General features: G+C 49.7%; 1 protein-coding gene across 10 annotated transcripts in view; it reads left to right on the forward strand.

The window, feature by feature from the left end:
- Positions 1-23,324, forward strand: part of NCOA1 (nuclear receptor coactivator 1) — a 180,593-nt gene that overhangs the window by 108,950 nt on the left and 48,319 nt on the right. For all 10 annotated transcript variants that reach the window (XM_080388393.1, XM_080388396.1, XM_080388391.1 and 7 more), the window contains 2 exons: positions 8,971-9,077; positions 12,882-13,048. In XM_080388393.1, coding sequence (XP_080244519.1) covers positions 8,992-9,077; positions 12,882-13,048 — 253 coding nt within the window. In that variant the 5' untranslated portion in view covers positions 8,971-8,991. The remainder of the gene's footprint in view (positions 1-8,970; positions 9,078-12,881; positions 13,049-23,324) is intronic.

Here is a 23,324-nt window from a genome sequence, read left to right on the forward strand (position 1 = left end):
ATGCAGTAGCACAGAGGTGTCTGGACACAAGTGGGATGCCAAGGGCTTAGAAAATCACATGCTGTGACAGTCCCGGCCCCTCTGAGCACGCGATCTAATTAAGACAGACAACAGATGGCTACGACAAACAGATGTGGGTGAGCACCAGGTAACAAGGAGATGATTGCAATTAGTGTAATAAGCAGCACATCAGTTATCTCCTGTCTGTTGTATTTTAGCTGAGGTGAGTTTTAAAGAGAGCTCAGGAAAATAACAGTGTGGCATTGTGGATTTTCAGAGGTCTCCTTAGGCATCAAATATTGATTGCCCACAGCTGGATTATTCATTTTCATCATGCTAAGGCAAAATCTTTTCCCATATTTTCCCATTCATTTGTAAAACAAATTGGCTGCTGGAATTATCCCCGGGCTAAAGGGGAATGACTGCTGTGGGTCTTTGAGTTGCAAATATGATAGAGATGATGGGCGTATTAAAATTCACACCTTCTCTTTGGACCATCACCTCTCTAAGGATGATCCTTAGTCTGCAGGACATTGATTTATATATCTCTTTCCCTTCTTCTTTGTGTTTTCTAGGGATCATGTAGAGAGCAAGCACTTGCAGAGCCGGCATGTGGCTGGCCCGTGCTTTCATCCCTAAGGAATTCACTGGGATGCGTGTATTTTTGTTACTGTATGCAAAATTCCCTTTGGCTGAGTAGGTTCAATTTTATGGGTTGTACGGCCCATGTTACCTTTCCAAAACAAAAGATTTCTTGTGGACAGAAAGTGATGGAGAAGCCTGGATTTGGAGAGCAAAGCTCATCATCTTCATTGTGCAGCATGGAGTAGTTTCTGGTGCTCAGAATTAAATTACAAGAATTGCGGGGCCCTGGAAAGTGGGATTAGTGTCTGTGTCTCTGCCCCGTTAGTATGAGGTTCATTCCTTCCCATGGCTGCTCTGCAGAGGACATGGATCTGTAGGACCTGTGGGTGAAGGGCTTGGTTCCCAGTGCTGGCTGGCCCCCTGTGGCCACCCATGGGTGGTTGTGAAGCCAAGGGCTACTCTTCTGCCCCATGGGCACACCAGCTGGTTGATGTTTCCTACCTCATCTTCTGCAAAACCTTCTGCAGTGGTGAATGCAGGGAGGGTTTGGTGCCAGGAATTCACTCTTCCTCTGGGATGTGTTGGGTTTCTCTCTTAGGGGCAGGGAGCAAACAGGGTCTACAAGGTGGGAAGAGGCCTTCAGCTCTGCCCCCAGCTCCTTGTTCAGTCTGGAAGAGGAAAGAGCTTCTGGGAGGTTTGGTGCCATGTTGTGGACCGCTGCTGGCTGGGGTGATTCGTGGCCGGGGTGCTCGCTGCATGCCGGGGCTTTGCACTGCAGGGTGCCCTTCCCAAGAGGGTTCAGAGCAGTTTGTAAATAGTAAATCAATTAATTCCCAGGGTTTGCCAGCACTCGGGGAGCTGCTTGTTCGACAGTTAGGAGTTTTCCATCCTCGTGTAAAAAAGAAGAAAAAAGTGTATTGATGGACTCTGACCCAGTAAACAGCTCATAAAAAATTAAACTAAACTCTGACTTGTTGTTCCCTACATCATATTTCCAAACTCCAGCGCCTGTGTGTGTCCCCCTGGCCGGGGGCGCCGGTGCTATGCTCACTGGGCTGCAGCCACCATCCCTGCCATGGGAGCGGCTGGACCCTCAAGATGTTGGTTTGTGACTCTTCTTCCCTCTGTGACCTGTGACGAGTCCCCCGGCCCCCTGCCACAGCCCCCAGGGGGATGGGAATCGTGAGGCAGAGAAGTGAAATTCATCTTCAGAAACATTTTTAGCTGTTAAAATGTTAAATCGTTCGTAACGTTAATCTCTTGTGGGTCAGTCGAGTTTTTGATCAGTGGCTTTTAACCTGCATTGCATCAGCGACGTTTAAACTTATTTCCCTCGTGGCGTAGCAGGAGTGGGGTATGGAATGGGGGTCACCTGCCCAAGGCCACCTGACCTGCCATGGTCCTTTCTCCTCGGTGCCAGTGGCAGTGGAAAGCCTCTCCGGCAGGGTGTAGGCATCTCACGCGTCCTGCCCGTCCCCTGCCCCACAGGACTGGCAGGTGGGTGCAGATGCGGGGAATTGAGATGGCAGGCTTTCGCTTGACCGCATCCCCAAGCTGACAGCTTTTATTAGCCTGCTGCCTCTGCAGAGCCGGTGATAATTAAGATTTCCGCACATCCCGCTTATCTCCTAGGAAGGAAAGCAAACGTTGGCCCTGCGGGCTGGATGGACACAGGGACATCAGAGCGTGCTGCCCTCTCCCTGAATTCACCCTCCTTCCAACAGCACGGGCTCTGCTTATAGAGGGGATGCAAGATCAGGCAGGGTGGATCTCCCCGCTGCCTTCACCTCTAGTTTTCCCCCAAGGCCAGTGAAAGTAAATCTTTATTCGTCAGCTCCCTCCTCTTACAGCCCAAACGACTGAGGAGATGCGGGCTCAAGGTAGGGTTGCTGCAAGCCCTTCTGGGGACCTTGAGCTTGTCCCATCCAACCTTGACTTGAGCATCATTGTTGCCATAATGATGGAAGCGTCGCTTGATGTTGAGAGGAGATGTTCAGGCCAGGACGAGTGGTGGGAACCAAGAGAAGCCTGGTTGTCCACGCTTCCCAGACTTGCAATGTGTGTCAGATAGGATATCCCAGAGCCAGAGGGTCCATCTGGCAGCATCTCCCCGAGGGGCAGGCAGAAGAAGATGAAGGGCTCGCAGGCTGGGTGAGAGGCAGGAGGAAACAAAGCAGGGAAACTGGGGTAAGGTACCAAGAAAAGAGGATTTAGTTGGAAGGCAGTCGTGTCTGCAGGCTGGAGCGATGGCATATGGATACATGGATTTCTGCCCCCGCCCTCCCCCCTCCCCCAAGGAGTGTTTCACAAAACAGATGTGACGTTTGTTTTTGACAACTTCAGCAGCCAAAAACCCAACATTTAATCAGGACTTTGCATCTCTCTCCTTTCTTTTTGTTGTTGGGGATGAGGTCAGAAGTTCTTTTGAAAAAAACCCACCCCGAAGCTACCACACGCGGTAGGTTAGCGAGTGACTCGCTCTCTCACTCATTGCCTCTTCTCTATCCACATTATGGCTTCAGCGTTTCTTCTGTAATCTGCAGAAGTTTTAAAAAAAAATTTTAAAATCAAGGTTTATTGTGACGCCAGCGATGAAAGGAGCAGCTGATGATGAACTTGAGAGGGGAACAATATAGACGTGTCCTTGCGACACTCCAAGTATGCTCTTAATTACCTCTAATTGAGACTGCTTACGCACAGATGGGTTATATTTTGATGATAAATAGCTGTAATATAAGGGACTTTTCCAACATTGTTGTTTTCTTAAAAACAGCCGACTAATTGTGTTTCCCTCCGATAGATGTTAGTGTTATTTTGTAAGTGTTTTTTGGGGTCAAATTCATCCAAAACGTGGGAAATACATTTTGGAAATAGGCAGTTTGTTAGAATTGAGTATTGGGTGGCCAGCTCTGTCTTCCACGCTGTCAGTTCAAATCACTCGGGCTATTTGTGTCTGCTAGAGGTAGTGATGGCTGTCTCTGGGAAGCTATTGGAAATCCGTTGGCATTATTAGGAGAACAGAAGCATTAAGCCACAATAATTCACATCCTTTTTCTTTTTTGTTGTTTTTGTTGATGTGGAAGTGGTATTTGTGTCATGATCCCCAAGGTTGTGGTGGAATATGTATGTTGGCTGGTGCTTCATCCTCCACGTCAAGGCTCTGGTCTCTGCTAGGATATTTGTAAGCATCCCAAAAAGCAGCATCGTCTTCGTTCTCCAGGTGGACACTCCAGTATGGCACGCTGCGGGACCGATGGAAAAGGAGAGAGTGTGGAGTTGGAGATCAGAAGTAGTTTCATCTGCCTGGCCATGGATAGGGCACTTCAGCTCCTGTACTTTGTACACATTCCCCCTCTCCTTTTTTTTTTGGTCTTGTAATTAGTCTCTTTGAGACTAATTCATCTCTGGTGAGCAGATGCAGTGGTGCACCAGAGTGCTGGCAACAGGGTGAGTCAGGGATTGGTGCTGTATCCAGATCTGTGGGTTGGGGGAGCAACAACAATGTGGATATGGAGAATCACCTCTGCGAAGCTCCAGACCTTTGGCCTGGCAAGTGGCTTGTGTTCAGCCTTGGTTTAGTTGGAGCTGGGAAGCTGCAGTCGGTGTTACGGGTGCTTGCTTTGCTGCTAAACACGGTGCACATCACAGCTTTGCTCATTGATGCCACTGCTGCAGGACCAGGGACTTGTTCACCAGGTGTGTGCAAGACCAGGCATGAAACTGCTGGTTGCAATTATCCATCATTGTGGAAAAAAATACCACTCTACATTTGGGGTTTGCACTGTGACACAGAGTTTCTTCAGAGGAGCAGGTTCAGGGCATCTTTGGGGTGAGATTTCATCCACATGCATTGGGAGGAGGGCAAGAGGCCAACGCTCTTTGTGTTGATGCAGCACTTAGGTCTTGCTCCTGTCATGGCCGAAGGGCTCCCAAGGAGCCCTTGTGAGCAAGTAGCACCAGTGGGGACACCAGGAGCAATTTCTACTGGACTTTAACCGAGATTTTTGGTGACTTGTGACAGCAGAGGAGTAATTGGTTTAGCAGAGGTCTGCATCAGAGAACCCCTGTATTAAGCCTGGAAACTGCTTCCCCCCCCCTCCCCCCGAGCCCCAGCTGAAATAATTAGCTTGTTTTCCTTAAAAAAACCTGGCTGGATGGCCAGGCCCAACGAGTGGTGGGGAATGGAGTCACCTCCCGCTGGTGGCCGGTCACCCGGGGTGCTCCCCAGGGATCCGTGCTGGGGCCGGTGCTCTTTAACATCAGTGATCTGGACAAGGGGATCGAGCGCAGCCTGTGGGTGATGCCGGGCTGGGGGGAGCGTCGCTCTGCTGCAGGGTCAGCGGGGGGGTCTGGGCAGGCTGGATCGATGAGCCGAGGCCAATTGCGTGAGGGTCACCCCGGGCGGTGCCGGCCCCGCGCTGGGGTCACACCAGCCCCAGGCAGCTGCGGGCCGGGGCCGGGGGCTGGGAACTGCCCGGCGGGAAAGGGCCGGGGGGGCTGGGCGGCAGCGGCTGGGCATGAGCCGGCAGCGAGCCCAGGTGGCCGAGGCCAGCGGCACCCTGGCTGGTGTCAGCCATGGCGTGGCCAGCAGGGCCGGGGCAGGGACCGTCCCCCTGCGCTGGGCACCGGTGCGGCCGCCCCTCGAGCCCTGGGGTCCGTTCTGGCCCCTCACCCCCAGACAGAGCTTGGGGGGCCGGAGCGTGTCCAGAGCCGGGCAGGGGGCTGGGGCAGGGGCTGGGGCACCAGTCTGATGGGGGGGCTGGGGGGTCAGCCTGGAGAGGAGGGGGCTCGGGGGGGACCCGATCGCTCCCTACAGCTGCCTGGGAGGGGGCTGCAGCCAGGGGGGTCGGTCTCTGCTCCCAGGTCACAAGCGACAGGACAAGGGGGAACGGCCTCAGGCTGCACCAGGGCAGGTTTAGGTTGGAGATTGGGAAACATTTCTTCACCGAAAGGGTGTCCAGCACTGGGACAGGCTGCCCAGGGAGTGGGGGGAGGCACCGTCCCTGGAGGGATTTAAAAGACATGTAGATGTGGTGCTCGGGGACATGGGTTAGTGGTGGGCTTGGCAGTGCTGAGTTAATGGTTGGGCTTAATAATCTTAATGGTCTTTCCAACCTAAACCATTCTATGATTCCATGATTGCCATCCTGCCGTCCTTCATCTGCCTCTGTTTTCCTAAGCCAGCAGAATATTAACATTTTTACAAGAAGCCCGTGTTTAGAAATCAGGTTTCCCGTGAAAGAGCCACAGCGCAGGCAGCGGTGGCCAGGGCTGCCTTCCACTGATGGCCATGGCCTTGCCCTCCAAGGGGATGGCAGCCCCTGCTCCCGCGCTGACCCAACAGGGCTTTCAAACTGACTCACCCCCGTTATTTTTAGACCAAATGACATTTTTTGGCTTGTCAGCTGTGGCACGTTTTGTCATCAAGTAAACTACTTGTACAACAAAAAGGAGCATTGAGTGTGTTACATGAAGGGCTTAACTCAAGGCTGGGATTTCAGCTGAGGCTGTGATGTTGTCCTTAATTCACCTCTCTAGGGCATATGGTCACTCCTGCCAAGCTGCGGTCCCGCAGTGGAGCATCCCGGTGGGATGGCTGAGTACCTGCCTTATCCCCACTCAGTTTTTTTCTTTTAATTCAGTTGCTGATAGGAAAGATCAGGACCTATAAGCGATGCCACTTTCAGAGACTCAGTGTTTTGGTGAGAGCAAGTTAAACCTTCAAGAACAAGGTTTAAACCCCGGGAAGCTTGTCTGAAATCTCAGCAAGCCCTTCTCACCCAGAGCAGATGATGCAGCACTTTTAGCCTTCCAATCTCTAAATTTTTCAAATGTTTGCTTTTTTTCCCTCTTCCTTGTATTTGCTTTGGCATCGTTCCTTCTTGCAAACGTGCCAAAAACACGGGGGATGAACTCAGATCCCTGGTCATGGCTAGCTTGCTGGCATCTCTTCAGGGTTTCTTATTTCAGTGGACAAGCTCTCGTGCCTGCGGCATTGATCACCTGTGCTAATATTGCTAAAATGATTTCAGGAAACGCACTTGCCTTACCACCGGTGACGCAAGTGTTAGCAGAAATGCCCGTGTGCTGCCGAACGACAGGTTCTTTCCCCGCAGCACCGTGTGAAGTGCAGATATTTCATCTGTCTTGGAGTAGAGGTTTTCGATGCTGAGCGTAGAGGTGGGTCACTGAGGGGGTGGTGAGACAAAATGTGTAACAGCTCCTGGACACTCAGCCATAGGAGATAATGAAGCTGCTAATGGTGGTTTTCATAGAACCACAGAATGGTTTAGGTGGGAAGGGACCTTAAAGACCACCCAGTCCCACCCCCTGCCACGGGCAGGGACCCCTCCCCCCAGCCCAGGCTGCCCCCAGCCCCGTCCAGCCTGGCCTTGAGCCCTGCCAGGGATGGGGCACCCACAGCTGCTCTGGGCAGCCTGGGCCAGCGCCTCGCCGCCCTCACAGGGAAGAATTTCTTCCTCATCTCTCATCTCCATCTCCCCTCTCTCATGTAAAGCCATTCCCCCGTGTCCCATCGCCACCTGCCCATGCCTAAAGCCCCTCCCCAGCTTTCTTGCCGGCCCCTTTAGGCACTGGCAGGTGCTCTAAGGTCTCCCCGCAGCCTTCTCCTCCCCAGGCTGAGCCACCCCAGCTCTCCCAGCCTGTCCCCACAGCAGAGCTGCTCCAGCCCCTGAGCATCTCCCTGGCCTCCTCTGGCCCCGCTCCAGCAGCTCCGTGTCTCTCCTGTGCTGGGGACCCCAGAGCCGGACGCAGCGCTGCAGGGGGGTCTCACCAGAGCGGAGCAGAGGGGCAGAGCCCCCTCCCCTGACCTGCTGGCTGTGTTGCTCTGGCTGCATCCCAAGGAACGGCTGGCTGGCTGGGTTCTAACGTGAACATTGGGGTCTTCAAGCAGCCAGACAGTGGAGGAGATGGTCACAGCTGTGTCCATTCCTCTGCACAGCTCTGGGGTCAGCAGGGGCCTGTCTGCAGATGTGCTGTGGGACTCAGGAGGACATTCAAAAGCTGGTGGGACTTTAATCATCACCTGTCTGAGCATGGAATCAGCCAGCGCCGATCATTTCTGATGAGTGGCAGTCTTGTACCGGGCTGGGTAGCAAGTGGGAGATGCTAGACCACTGAAGGCATCCCACCATGCTTTTGTACAGGCTGAGCAGAACATGGGGGGGATCTGGGCTGTGGGAACTATGGACATGTCTTTTAGGGTTTGTTTTATCACATTCTGTCAGCAGTTTAATGCTTGTTAAAATTCCAGCTTTTAGAAAGTTATGGAAGAAATGATGGGAATTAAGTTTAAGGACTTAGTCCTTCTATCCTCTAAGCTATAAACATTTTGTCCAGGGTCCCGTTACTTTATTTCTCAGGGGTTGTATCTTCTCATCATCATTAACACTTCTAAAAATTAAATGAAGAATTTGGAAGGTGGCATTATTCAATGTTGAATTATTGTGGTTACTGGAAAAATTACTGAATGACTCTAGCAAAGCAAGGAAAGCAATGTGACTTCTGGACCTTCTTTTGTTGCTTAGACCTCTTGTTTGGCATGGCATGGCCGAGTTTACCCAACAGCTGTTGAAATTACACCCTTAAAAAAATGGTGAACTGTCTGTGTGTTGGAGAGAGCTGGAACCCTGTAGGAGCCCAGTGTTGGGACTGGCCAGGGACTGACCGTGGTGGGAAGCTCTTTGCCAGGAGAAGGTTGGGGCTGGGAGGACCATGCATGGGAGGCAGCCTCAGTGGGAAATGGGGAAGGGGTTCGTGGGAGGGTGTCACATCCCGTTAAGAGATGAGTCAGTTTGCAGCTCTAATTAAAGCCCAGGCCATGTGCTGAGGGGAAAGGAGGTGGTGCGGGTGCAAGAGCGCAGACACAATGCGAGGGGTGGAGTGTCCTTTGCCAGCCATGAGTCAGAGGAACTGGGGGGAGATGGCAGAGGAGATGGGCTGAAGGAGAAGGCTTGCAGGAGAAGGAAACAAAACAAAAGCCATCAAACACACATAAACAAAGCATTGAAACAGGCTGTGTTTAGACAGTTGTTAAAACGCTGTAAAGGCCAGGAAGCAAAAATCTGTGGGGGTACAGGGAAGAGCTCATCTGTGATGTGGAGGGTGGTGGTGCTGGTGGTGAGGGCTCGCCTGGCCAAATGGTGACCGGGGGACACCAAAAGGAGGGTAACGTGATCACCTGTTGTCTTCCATTCACACCGTTTCCTTCCCAAACGAGGCATCAATTCAGTGAGGAAGACTTGCGCTGGGTTAGTTACCCCTTCAGAGGTCACTTGGCCGATGTTTTCTGCCTCTGCCGTGGAGGAACCACTCCTCCTGCTGCTGCAAAAACCTTGTCCTTACCCTGTCTGTCTTTGGTTCCAGGTGCAAAGTAGGTCAACCAACATGAGTGGCCTTGGGGACAGCTCAACGGACCCTGCCAACCCCGACTCTCGGAAGAGGAAAGGCTCGCCCTGCGATACAGCCCAGAGGTATGTGCGCCGCTCCCAATCCGTCCCCTGCCACGGCTACTTTGCCATTCCCACTGCGTCGCTCCGTCCCGTCTGCTCGAGCAGATGGAGCCGGGTTTCAGCCACTCGGAAACGTTCACACTTCCCACCAGAACTTCGCTTTGCTTTTAGCGGTGGCTGCGGTGGAAGATGGAGCATGATGGAAATGCGGCTCCCCATCTGCTCTGCTTGTTGTTAGGTGGCAAATGATGATTAGAGGCTCGTTATCAAAGTTAATGTATTGATTTTATGAACAGAGAGCACTCAGAGCATCAGGAATGCTTTCTCGGGGTAAATTTGGGGCAGATACTTCTGCGAGGTCTACATCTCAAGCCTTCTGCCTCTTCACAGCATATTCCCAAGAAATCCGTGGGTTTGTAATATTTGGGAACTCCAGCGGAGACCCTCTTACTCCACAATACAATTACAAAACAGAAAATATTTCTGTCTGAACTACCTTCATTTCTGTGTACTGATGCAGGCTGCTTCAAAGCTCAGCTCACTGCAGAAAGCACCTTTAGCGGATGACAGAGGCTTCCCATCCCAGCTACCATGCTGCCCGATGGAGGCTGGAAAGTCCTGGATAAGAGGCAGTTGTGATCTTTCACAGGCTTTTCCAGGTTCCCTGTGAATCCTGTGCATGTTTTTTTCCGTCGTGGTGTAGTCTGTTGGTAAGGGTGAATGTACAGAGCTGAGGCTGACTCCGTGTCTCTGCTGCCTGGGATGCTGTTTTGGTTGTCATCGCAGAATAGTGACGTGCTGAGCAAAGCCCAGGTGTATTTTTTTATCCCTTGCAGCTGATACAGGATATTCTAGACAATAAATGTAAAGGCTGTGGCGTTCCAGTAGAAAGACATCAAGTGGTTGGTTGAGGATTTCTGTTTATTGCAGGTTTTGGTTGCAACATCTCCCTTCTGTAGAGTTCACACACACCTTACAAAGGCTCTGTGGGTCACGGCTTGGCTGTGCCTTTAAGTTGCAGAAGACATTTTGATGGCACTTCTAGCTGTCTTATTCCTACCAAATACTTCTGTGATCATGTGAAATATTTCCACTTTCTGACTGAGTCATTTGAGTCAGAACTCTGCAGCCCTGGCTGCTGTCCCCGGGCTGGTCTTGGAGCCAGTCCTCACCCCCGATGCAAGTGTGGGATGAAGCCGTTGGTCCTTGAGTCCCCATTGCAGAGCCATGGGTAGCAGGGTGGGCTTGGACACCTCTTCTTAAAGGAGCTGCTCTCCAGGTGCATGAGCACACACACCTGGCTTTGCTTCATCTGGTCTGCTTTTGGAAAGCAGAGCTCTTGTGGTTTGTTCCCTAACCCTATAGCCCCCCCAAGAAAGCCTTCTGCTGCCAACACCAAGGGTCTTTCAAAATATGTAGGACGAGGAACAAACTGATTGTAGAGCAGCAGAAACTTCTGGATGAAGGATTCTCCTGCATTCTCCAAGCACAATGAGTTTTTTCATCCACAAAGCACCTCCAAATGTTTTTAGAAGGGTTGACTGAAATACTTGGTTGGGTTGGCCATCCAACCCCAAACCTGGAGCTGAAGCACATTACCAAAATCCAAAGAAGTCCTCACCAGCGCTGTGTCTTCCTTCTTTCAGACCAGCTCCCAGCTCCCAGCCGTGGCCGGGAGGGACCTCGTCCTCCAGCCTGGGCTGGCCAGAGTCCTCTGTAATGTACTCCAGAGCAAAGTGAACTTCAGAACTCCTTTGTTAAAACCTGGAAGGTTGAACTATTGTTTTTGATGATACTTGGGAGTCATAAAGAACAGCCCACTGCTGTAATATTCTCATGATGCTTTTATGTAAGGAAAATTGGCCAATTCTCCCTCCTACAATTTGAAAGTTGCCACAGCAACAGCGACATTAAAGGTTCTCATGAAATGAGCTCACCCACAACAGAGGGATTTTTTTTTTTCTCTCTCACCTCTGCTATTGCTTTTTGGGTTGCAGGGAGAGCTAGGAATTAATTTGACCTTAACTGAAATACTTGCTCAGCTCCTTTGAAAAGTATGTGCCTGCCCGTGGCTGGGGAGCGTGCCAGCACTGGCGTCCCAGGCACCTGTGCAAGAAGAGGCTGAGCTCCATGGCTGGACCCAGCACTTCTGCAGCAGACAGACATCCAACCGACCTCTGGGAAGCTGGTTTTGCTGCCTGAGACCCCTCAGTACCTGTTGGCAGCTGCCTGCCGGGGAAGTGGGGGCTCCTGGGCCCACCCGAAGCTATTGCAGGGCAGTTTCCAGATCACACCATGTGTGTCCCATGGCAGGTTCTCATGGACTTCATGGGACTGGTGTGTCCTCCATGCCCGCAGCTAGCCTTGCCTTCATTTTTTCCTTTCTTTTGGGATTCTGCTGCTCTGCTGAGCTAAAGGAGGGCAAGTCCTGCCTGTCGATCCTCTGGGCAGTCACGACTCCTGGAGAGACGCGGGTGGGAGGAGAAGCAAGGTGATAGAGGGTGCACTTGGGAGGTTCATCACGGAGTCTCGTCCCTGCAGGCGTCAGGTCTTTTCATCTGAGAGCAAGTTTAAGCAGCAGAAAAATGCTCAAGGGACCATGCCAACCTGTCAGACCTGGATATTGAGGTAATAAAGTGGAATTAGGAAAAAATACAGAAACATCTGTGCAGCCTACCTGAGGAGTTCCTGAGAGGGGAGGGCTGGGGGTGTCACATCCCCTTTTGAACAGGCAGGGTTTCTAAAGGGTCTCTGCCGAGTTACCAAGGTATATTCACGCTCTGGTTGGCTTGCACTCTCAGCAGATAAAATAAACCTCTTCTTGAAGCCTTCAGCTGTTAGTAGAGCTTGTTTCACCACGTAGCACAACACATCAGCATCTGCGGTGGGACATGAATCTCTGGCCAAGCCAGACTTTGGGATTCAGCTTTTGTAACTGGTGTTTTCTCAGCCCCTCCATGAGCAGTGGGGCCTCTTGGAGGCCAGGAACATCTCACCATGCCTGCAGGCATCTCACCAGCTTCTTGGTGTCTAGTAAATGTTAGGGATTTTCAGGCAGTGCTTCTAAACTAGAGTGCTGGGTGTCCTGTGGAGTTTGCAACAAAAAAATTAGGTGGCTTATTGAAACCCAGCCTGATAAAAGGCATCACAAGTGGTGTAGACACGTGCTGGGCTTTTTGAGGTGTCCTCATTTCATCCTGTGGTTGATACCGAGGAAGATATTTAGGGAAGGTGTGTCTCCATGGGTCTCAACTCCCAGAATTTACAAATAGTTGATGGGAGAGCGTTGGGCTTCTGCAGCGGCCATGAGCTAAAAGAAAAGCTGATCTTGCTGGGACAGAAAGGTTGGTGTCATGAATATTTCTTATTTTCCTCTTTTCGCTGTTGATTCCGATTTTCACTTTGGTGAGCTCGGGTGGATTTTGTTAGCTTTTATATATGAATATAGGATTAAACTTGGTGACAGCTGGAACAGTGGCTGTAGAAAAACATGAGGGTGTATACAACTATTTTTTATTATTTTTGATATAACTCAGTTACAAATATTTTTGAGAGGAAGACAGAATATTAGAGGTCTGTTTTTGCTGGGGGTGTCTGGCTAGCCCTGTGTATCTTCCTTGGCATTAATTTTGATTATATATGCATAAAAAAATACAAAGACCTGAATGAACTCCCCAGTGTTTAGAAGATATTTGGATTATAGCATGGTCATCGCTCCAGACAGTATTTGTTTTTTTGGGTTCTTGTTCAATGCCCAGGTCTGATTAGACTGAGCAGTGGGAAAAAGTCATGAATGTGACTTAATTTTTTCCCCTTCTCTAACAGCAATGAAAAACGACGACGGGAACAGGAGAACAAATACTTAGAGGAGCTGGCGGAGCTGTTATCTGCAAACATCGGGGACATCGACACCCTGAGTGTCAAACCTGACAAATGCAAGATCCTAAAAAAGACGGTTGATCAGATCCAGCAGATGAAGAGGTTGGAGCAAGGTAAGCCTTCTTCCTTGGCTTGTCGGAAACCTTCAGAGTAAGAATGTTCTCCTGGTACCCTTCATGGCAAATAATCATGACTAAACTTACGAAAAGTCATGACAGAATCTTTCCATTTGCAACAGTTTTCCTTCTCCCGCTTTTAAGGAAACATTGGTATGGAAGGGTATGCTTCACCTCCATCACTTGGCTTGTTTGAGATGCCACCTTTGTTTCTGGTGCAAGGTGGCACTTTGTGTTTATGATTCATCCTGAAATTATTCCTTACATTAAAATAATGGGAAGTACTTGTTAAGCTTTCAGGGTAAGGCCCGTTGAGAGCTTATCAGTGATACTGGTCTTAGCTATGTGCATAAAGCCCGTTTTATGGCTGAGTAAGGTGAAGGACTGATAGCGCTGCCACATGCTGTGCAAGACTTGGTGAATAACCATGTACACTTGTGAGATCATGCCAACCAAACAGAGTAGAAGGGGCATTAATCTGCCTCCCGCTGGTGAATACGGCGCTGTAACCGGTGAACAGAGGAGAGATGCTTGAGAAGCCGTATAAAAGTTAAAATTCACCCTGAGTGTCAGCTCATGGAGACTGAAATGAGGAAGTTCAAAGGGCTGAAGCGATACACGGGAGAAGGAATGAGGTATATTAAGGAGGGCGTAGGACTTGTTCAGGTCCTTGCAACCCCAGCATCCCCTCCTGGAGCTGCTGCAGGTGGGCTTCAGCTTGCTCTGCGTCATGCCTGCCAAGGAATGCTCATCTTGTGCACTCAAAATACTTGCGTTTTTTGTGCAAACACTTTGTCCTTTGTGCATAAGGTGAATCCCACTCAGTATTAAAGCTGAGACATGTCATCCGTCAAGTGTCGCCTTTGCCAAAGCTCTTGCCACATGCTCCGAGTGGAGCGCTGTTCCTGATAACAAATGTGATTTTTTTTTCCCCAAGCCTGTGGCTGAGATGTGGGTACACAAGTACAGGCACTCCACAGAATTATGGAATGGTTTGGGTGAGAAGGGACCTTAAAGACCATCCAGTTCCCACTGCCCCGCCCTGGGCAGGGACCCCTCCCCCCAGCCCAGGCTGCCCCCAGCCCTGTCCAGCCTGGCCTTGAGCCCTGCCAGGGATGGGGCACCCACAGCTGCTCTGGGCAGCCTGTGCCAGCGCCTCGCCGCCCTTAGCATAAGCAATTTCTTCCTTACATCTAGTCTGAATCTCCCCTCTTTCAATTTCAAGCCATTCCCCTTGTCCTGTCACAAGCCAGGCACTGCAGTATGTCCTTCCAACTTGCTATTACTTTAAGGACTGAATTTTGGGGCAAGCACAGTGGCAAAGCATTCGGCTCACGTTGCCCAGGCTGCCTGGGCTTTCTGATGAACCAGGACGACTGCTTTTACATTTCATTCACGTTGTGCCCGGGTTCTGGAAGGAGTTTGGTAGCGGGTGAGTACGCCCAGGTTGCTGCTTGCTGCCACTTCACTGTTCATTAGTTTTCTTGACATTGCACAGCAGGGCTGAACATTAACTAGGACAAGCACTACTTAAAAATATTACGCCTTGAGCTTTGCTCTGTGTTGCTGCCTTATCTAGTGCAGCGCCAAATTACTAAATAAAAGAAACTTCACTTGTATTTGTTCTTAGCAGTTTACCGTGAGAGCATTTCACGTGAGGAGGGAGGACAAATACAGCAAAAAGTCATAATGTTTGTGGCCACAGACAATTTTCTGTTCTTGTAGTTACGTGAAGTGTTAGATGTTGTGTTTCCTGCCCGTGTCCTTCCTCCTCTCTGTTATTCAGCCATAAAGCTGATTAATATTTGCTAAATGCTGAGGATGTGGTTTTGTTGCTGAAGTATTGTGAACGGCAACATGCCCTGCAGTGCATGGCTGTGCTCCTTCTAATGCTCCATTAGGAAACACACCTGGAGACATGATTTCATGGAACAGAGGGGAGCCAAGGAGTTGGGGCTTTGCAGTGAGGTGTTACAGCAGGCTCAGGACATCCCAACAAATCACAGAATTATAGAGATCCCAGCAAATGATGCTGTTCAGCCCAATAATAAGCAAAGCCCATAAGTGCAGGAGAAAATGATGCTAAACCTCATAGTGGAGCAGATTTCAATGAAAAAAAAAAAAAGCCACCGTCCTGTTATTAATTTAATTAATAACGTGCCAGGCGCAGAGCCAGGGAGCTTGGGAAGGGGCAGGTGGCAGTACTGGGGGAGCAGGGGCATCCCAGGAGCATCCTCCCTGCTGCCAACCCTGTCGGGTTTGGAGGTCATATCCTGCCAGCTCTGTCCCCTCCCTGCAGCTCTGCCACGGGTCGTCCTGGGTTTTAACCCACAAAGGGGCGGAGGAGCCGGCAGAAGCTTGCAGATGGATCGCGCACAGGGGCTGAGCCCTCCCTCCCAGCCTCCTGCCTGCTGGGCTGCTATTTAAAGTATGAAGCAAATGCTTTTAGAAAAGATTCCTAGGGCTGAACACCTTCCAATGTTAGCGATGTACAGTTGGCAGAACAAGCGGTTTGCGGCTGTGGCAGCAACCTGAAATTCATCTGCCAAGGCAGCAATAAATGCAGCAGAGGAAGAGGCCAGACAGTTAATTTTTCAGCCTTTGTCCGTCCCACAAAAGTTTTTTGGGGATTTTTTTGAGTCGGGTGCTTTTAGCATTGGAGCCCTTGGCTGTGCCTGCGCACGGGTGCTCACTGGGGAAGGAGAAGAGGCCACCAACATCTCAGGGGCGGTGTAGAGGTCAGCAAGAAGATCTCCCTGAGCATCCTGCCTGGGTTCCATGGGGCAGTGGTCCATCTGTGTGGACCTCTCTCCCCTTTGCCTTCAGGTTAGTGTCATGCCCAGCACATGGATGCCAGAGGTCCTCTCCTGGGGTGGCTCCTCTGTTGCAGAGCCATGCTGTGAGACAGAGCTGATGTCCGTCCCACAGGCAGAGGTGAACTTGCCCAAGGTTGTAATTCAGAGTAGTGCTGCCTGTGATCAAAACCTGACAGATGGAGGCAAGCTGGATAGCTTTGCTGCTGAACATTCGTTGCTCTTTGGCTTGTAGGGTGAGCAGAGGTGGTATAAAGAAGCCAGCAGGGCAGCACAGTGGAGCTGTGATGGAGTCAAGAGGATGCAGGACAGGGAGGAGGCTCAGTTGCCCTGGGAAAGCGGCTGGCACGTGGTTGCAAACATAAAAATGAAACATCTCAGTCATACAGGAGGGTACAAAAATGAGCAGAGATACCGGAAAAGCTGCGCTGGTGCACAGACCACCACTTGTTTTGTTCATTTTCTGTAAAACGGTGTAATCCTTGATGCCTGCCCTGCAAGTGCTGTGGAGGTTGGGGTCAGCCCAGCCCCGAGGAGAGGCAGATCCTCGGCATCCAACGCCCCTGCGACACCGGGCTCTGTGGTGGTCGCTGGGCTCCAGAAAAGTGTTTCTTTTTTTCCCCCGGATGAATTTTTTAATTCAACACCTGAGTTTTGGGAGGGTGATAGCCTTTGGTTTATGGAAGGGGTGACAAGCTGTGTGCAGAGATCTGACAGAGATGGGAGCTGCTCTGGGGGTCTTCTCATCTCCTTTGTAGTGCTCCCAACCTTGGCAGCGTCCTTTTTAAGATGAAGCCACCAAGTCTTTTCCCAAAAGCCCTCCCCATTGATACACTGCTTCATTTCCTTCCAGAGCAGGAGTATAAATGCAGCACCTTAATAGAATAAATCAAAGAGTATTGAGCTTTTCATTATGCAACCTACAAACTCAAACAGCTGCAGAGAGTTGCCCTTGAAACACCTCCTAAGGCATCACAAGTGACTCCACCGCTGCTGGTGTCCAAGGGACCTCCTTCCCCCCGTCCTTCCTGCATTTGCTCATCGCCGCTCACCGGCGGTCGCTCCCGCTGTGCTGCCGTATGTTCGGCTTCTGCGGGAATTGGTGCGCAGAGCTGGCAGCTACCTGGTCCAGGAGCAGCCGTGGCACAGCTCCCGGACACATGGGGTGATGCTCGTGAGTTTCTGGTCCTGCGAGGTCCAAAAGCCCCGGCAGATTTACCCTGTAGTTACCAAAATAAAGGATTTATTTCTGTGTTTGCCTGGATTCGTACAACTTCGCTTGCCTCGTGAAGGACCCCGAGTTGCTGCTTGCCTTTGCAGTGCAAGGCTTCTTGTGGTGATGGAGAGTCGTTTGACCTCATGTATGACACCTTCAGCCCCAGTGAAGCCTGGCTTTTTGGTGGTGGAGCGTCTGAATTTATTCTTATGGATGTATAGGGAAAAAAAAGAAATCCAATCTTTATTAATGCAGGTTTATTCTGTAATAATGCTACAGAATGGTGACCTGATTTCAGGATGTTTCAAAAGGGCACTAGGCAAAAAGCTAACTTTCTTTCCCAAATGTTACTGGGTTAACCTGCAAAGATGATCCTCAATTTTTATGTTGAGTTACTTTGTGCAAGGAGGGAGAGAATACTATTTCTTGAGCCTTTATGTTAATAATATTCAGGGGTTTTAGGGATAAAGAGCATTTATGTCTCTTCTTGGACTACACAAAAAATCCGTAACTTTTCTTCTACTGCATGGAGGTGTCCTCTTTTGGGTCCAGCAAAACCACGCAGCAGTTTTGTCCTCCTGACATCTTTTTATTTTTTTTTTCCTGAAGGGTGGCCATAATAAGATGCCCTCCTTAAGGCACTTTTGTGCTCTTTTGTTGCTGGGACACATCAGCCCAAAAAGAAGAGGACCCTTAATTTAAGACCACCCCCATTTAGAAGTTAACCTACTTGGGGAAGTAATTTTCATTTTGGGTAAATGCAGTAGGTTAATTAAGTGAAGTATATGAAATAATTATTGATTTTGGCTGCTCTGTTGCATACAACCAGTGGGCTGTCTGTGGCTTTCCTTTAATTAAGTTTCCCTGCTGTCTTGTCATATGCTTACATTTGGCCCTGGATTTATTTTGTGATATACGTGTCCAGCTTCTAGCACAGAGAGGTCCTGGGTCCTCGGCGGGACGTATGGAAGCCTCTTCAAAACAAATGCTGAGTTGCTTCTTGGGTTGGAAATACCAACACATGGTGAGCTTTAAAAAGAGAACAAAACAACTTTGGCTTTGTATGTAGTGGTCGTCAGAAAATGGTGAAGTGATGGCCTGGGAAGACACTTCTCCCCCAGCCTGCGACAGCAGCGTGAGGGTTTGGGAGGAGGAGAGGAGGAGACCTTGTCCTCAGGCGCTGAGTTGAGAGCCCCTTCTTGTCCCAGCAGCTGAGTGATGTGGTACATTATTAAAGATCATAAAATTACTCCCATAAAACCACAAAGCGAGTAATTGCGTGCAATGTGTGGAAGCGAGTCGCAGAGCCGAGGCCCCTTGGCGAGCTTTACCCCGAAGCAGATGAAGCCGGCGCAGAGGAATTAGAGGCTCTCAGCTGGTTTCTTCTGCCTTGGTCCGGGCTCCCACATCACCCTCAGTCTGCAGGGTTTGTGTCTGCAGCCCCGGGGGACAGAGTTCTTCGTGGACTTCTGTTAACTTTGAGAAAATACCTAGCCCAAGTCCACGTTACCGAGTCTGCAACGGAACTTGACATCTCTAGTGCAGGAGTAGAAGGAGCCTTTGGGACCTCCTCCCTCACTTGGCTTTGTTTTACCAGGATAATGTAGTTAAAGTCTTTAGGCATTTTTTTTTTTCTGTTTTGGATCCTCCTAAATTGTCTGCATATCCTTCTTTCACCAACTCCAATTTGAACACATCTTTCTTGACATGCGTTGAATCACAGGCAGCATTTCCAGTTGCTGATTAAACTTCGCAGGTCCTTGAAGCTTCTGCCTCCGTGCCACCAAGGGAGAGTACCTTCTGCATAACATTGTTTATGCTTGCATTATTGCTTGCATTTTATATTTTTGAATACTCTTTTCATTTCAGCTCTTCCCTCTCCCCATATTGTAATCCATTAGCCTCTGGGAGAAAGTCTAACATAATTTTCCTGGGCACTGGCAACCTCGCTGTCCAGCTGGAACCATCTGATTTCCATAAAGCTGATTTCTATTTCTGATAGTGGTGTTGTTTGACAAAGGGGCTCGAAGCAGGGTCAGCTCTGGGATCATCCCAGGTTACTGAGGGCTTTACCCCGTTGGGCTTTGGAAGCCCCCGAGGATGGAGAAGCACAAGTGCTCTGGGCAGCCTGCTCCAATGCTTGGCTGGCCTCACGGTGAATATCCTCCTCCTATCCCACCAGAACTTCTCTTGCACCTATTGCTTCTCGTCTTCTCACCATGCATTGCTGTGAAGAGCCTGGCTTCATCACCTCCATAACTTCTTGTAGGCATGGGCAGGCTGCTGTCAGGTGCCCCGGAGCCATCTCTTCTCCAGGCTGAGCAAACCCCTTCCCTTGGCCTCTGGTCTCAGAATCCGTGCTCCAGCCCTGACCATCTTGGTGACCTCTACTGAACTCACTCCAGTTTGTCTTACACTACGGTCCCAAAACTGGATGCAGTATGTGGTGGTCACCTAGATGTGGTGCCCAGCCCAGCCAGGCAGATGGAGCAGGTTGAAGACAGGAGCCAGTGGCCACTAGCAAGTTACCATCGGGAGAACCAAGGGGGAGAGAGGTGCCAGGGACGATGGACCCTGGGGATGTTCTGCTGCATTCCCACATCACATCTGAGCTCCTTCCTTGGTGGCCTGGAGAGCTGCCCAGGGTGGGTGTTGCTGCCAGGAGGGCAGGGTGACAGCAGGCTGTCACTGCTGCCTTTCTGCCTTGCGTAGAGAAACTGAAGTAAACTTAATGAAATAAACTTAAACTATTATTCATTAAACTATTACATTGAATTCAGAGAATTCAAGTGTAACTTTTGGTAGCTTCTGTGTACCAAGTCAGCATGGAGGTCCTTCAGTGGACCCAAAAGAGGACACTTTCATGCACTGGAAGAACAAGTTGTAGACTTTTTGCGTACTCAAGAGAAGAGATGGAAACCCTGGTACTTGAAAAATCATTCCAGTGGAGGCGTGAGCCTGAGCTTAAAGCGTCCCAACTTTCAAGGCCAGCCACGTATTATACATAGAAGTTTGGGGCTAACATTTGAGGTTTGACTGAAGAACAAAAGCAAGCAGCAGAACAGCATCTGAGGAGCAACGCAAGTGGAAATGTCTCCTGGAAGTGGAGTAAATGAAAACCGCTTTAAGGGGTTTACATTAATTAAAAGGGGGGTTGAAATTAATTAATTAAAACCACATTAAGGTTTGTGTCAAATCTAAAATTAGATTGGAATCTCTTCAGGCTACAACTGTCAGCCTGGTGCTGTAGCCTCCTCTTTAAACGTATTGACTTGATCGGAGTTCTCCCGATTTTGTTTGCTTCAAGCGAGGTCAGGGAAGGGGAGCTTCCCGTTTGCCCGACTCCAGGCTCTTCTGTTCCTCCGCCTCCATCCCTGAGGCAGGAAGGACCTTCTCAGCCAGCAGCACTGCCGCTGGGTGGGTGCAGGTGCTGGAGAGGAAAGTTTTTACTTATCCCAGGTCCAGTGGTTGGATTAACCCTGATGGAGCTGCTCTGCTGCTGGAGGGAGGGATGCACGCCACTTTCATCCGTCTTGGCGGCCGATTTTTCACCATATGTTAGAGGGCTACAGAGAAAGAAAACCAACCAAACCCCGGAGGGCAGATTAGGCATCAGCAGGGAGGGGGAGTTCCTGCTTGGCTTCCCCAGGTGCCCACTGAAAGCTCTGAAGTGTGAGGCTCATCCAAGGTAAACAGAGTACGAACAGATCCAGCCCCTTTAACTCTTTAACTTCATCCTTCCAGGAGTCCTTCTGAAATCCTGAAGAGGATGAAACCACCTGCTTGTTTGCAGTGGGAATGAGTTTCGGATCGTTTCTGTGCCAGCATTGCCCTTTAATTTGGTTTATTCTTCCTTCTGTTTGGCAATTGCCACCCTTCCCTCAGGTATTTTTATGCAGTTGTTGCTCTTGTTCTTTACCTTCTCTTGACTTGTCCAACAAACCAAGCTCTCTGAGGATCCTGGTGTCAGGTGGTTATGCCTTTCCTTTAATCAACCCAACAGCTCTTTTCTGTACTTCTTCCAAATGAACTTTATTTTTCTTGAGTGAGTTGACCCAGACCGTCATGATTTTTCTGACTGGGTCTTAGCGGTAGCATTAGGTTGTTGCTGGTACTACCCCTGCTATGCTGGGGGTAACGGTGCTTCCTCTTGTCACCTCCATTAAGCCATCCCCAACTTTTAGCCAAAACTCATGTTCTTGCTTGATGAGTGACCTTCAAGTAGTGGGAAGTGAGAGAAATGAGCAGCATTTAGCAGAGCAGTTGGGTAGTTTCTCTAACATATGTTCCTCTTTCACGTGAATGGGTCAACCCACCCTCGAGCTGGTGCGTATTTTCTCCCTGCATGGCTGCCTTACCTCAGGTGCCAGAGGAATACCGTCGGTGACTCCTCCTCATCCTGATAAAACACTTTTATTCTCAAATTGAGTTTCGTGGAGCTTCTTGGGAGTCTCTCTCTGTTAGATCTCCGTGCTATCAACATCTTCACGGGTGTGGAAAGACATACAAAATTGTTGCTAGACCAATACAGGATGGGCATAGAGGACTGCTGGATGGACGGGATCCTGGGAAATGATACTTCTCAAGAAGATCTGGAGATCTGGGAAATGAAGGCAGTCAGTGTGAACTTGTGATGTGAGGAAAAGCAAGGTGGGCTTCTCTTGGGTGATGTTACATGTGCATGGAATTGGTGGGACAAAACTGGAGCTCAGGCATGGTATCCACGCTGGAAGAAGCTTGCAAAATCCAGAGAAGGCAGAGAGGAGAGCCACAGAAATGAGCCAGGGGCTGGAGAAAATGTCTTGCAGCTTGGAGGGTTGAAGAGTTCTGTTGAGTGTATCGAGGGGGGTGGGAAAGAGTGGGGACATGGTGATGACACTATAAACACTAACAAGAACGGAAAATGCTGGCTACTAAAGAGGTTTTTAAATCCAGCATAACAGAGAATGACTCAAAGCCGAAGCCAGACAAGAACAAATTAGGACTGGGGCCCAGAGTTACAACTGGGAGGGTGATTGCTCTGGGAAGCAGCTGCCAAGGGAAGCGGTGGGTTGCCTCAGGTTTTAGCCGAACACAAGTTCAGGGCTTGGTGGTGGTGGAAGTGGGTGAACTTTGAGGGCTCTGCAATATTCAAGAGGTCAGACTGTCCAATCTAGTGATATCTCCTGGCCTTCGTCTTTAAAAATCTGAATATCTATATTTTTACAAATGCCTCAAGAGCTGGATCCTTGTCTGCAGCAGCAGCTTCTGCCAGCGTAAAGCTGGAGCGAGAGTCCTCGCTTTGATTCCCGAGTATCCATGTGGGTCCCCTTCCCTATACTCTGTCCTGCACCCTTCCCAGGATTAAAACCTTCCTGTTATCAGAGTAATTAATTGCACCTTGCGCACGAGGGGTGAAGAGTTTGTTGGAGCGGGTTTGGGGAATTTCACACCTTCCCCTTCTCTGCAGTTTGGTTTCAATGTGAAATGTTAAATGATTGCATCCCTGCCCACACTCCCTGCAGACATTTGTGAAGTCTGTCTCTCCGTATCCTCTGGAATCTGTTTTATATCAGGGATTGATTTCAGATACAAACTCCCCCAGGTCAGTACTATAAAAATCTCTGCCTGTGCAGCAACACCAGGGAGCATCCTCTGTATATGTTTATTTTATGGAGCCGTACCACCTACAAAGCATGTCAATAAAATTCTCATCCCTGCTCTGACAGTTTTAATCTAGCTGGCAGCTTAAATATAGACCAAGGGGAAGGGGAGGCTGCTAAGAATTGCACAGACCTCTCCAAACGATGCCTTTATTTTAACAAGTGAACATTTGGTTATTACATCCTTAAGCTTTTAAACATCTCACACTGTCAAGAACTAATAAATCCTTTAGCACCTCGCCGTAAGAAGAGGATCTGATAGGATGTAAAAGGCATGTGGATCATGCAGAGAGTCATAAACCACCTGTAGAAATCACTCCCTCTTGCCTTCTGCTCTGCTGGATTAGCTTTTCCCCTCCTCTTTTTTAATTTTTATTTTTCATTCTTGATTCAGTCTCATTGTTAAGAGAGGCAGGAAAGGAGGAGGAAAAAAATCTTTCTTTAAAGCCCTTTTCCTGGCCCTCTTGACCCTTCACAGGGATGAACAAAACCTATTCTAAGTTTCTTATTCCCTCGGGATGTCACCCCAGCAGGATCTTGCTGCCTCTGAGTTTGTCCCCGCTCTGCTCTGGACCCCCGTTTCTTTGGTTGGTGATCAGAAG

The sequence above is a fragment of the Falco punctatus genome (assembly GCF_963210335.1).
Source record: "Falco punctatus genome assembly, chromosome: 5".
Classification (NCBI taxonomy): domain Eukaryota; kingdom Metazoa; phylum Chordata; class Aves; order Falconiformes; family Falconidae; genus Falco; species Falco punctatus.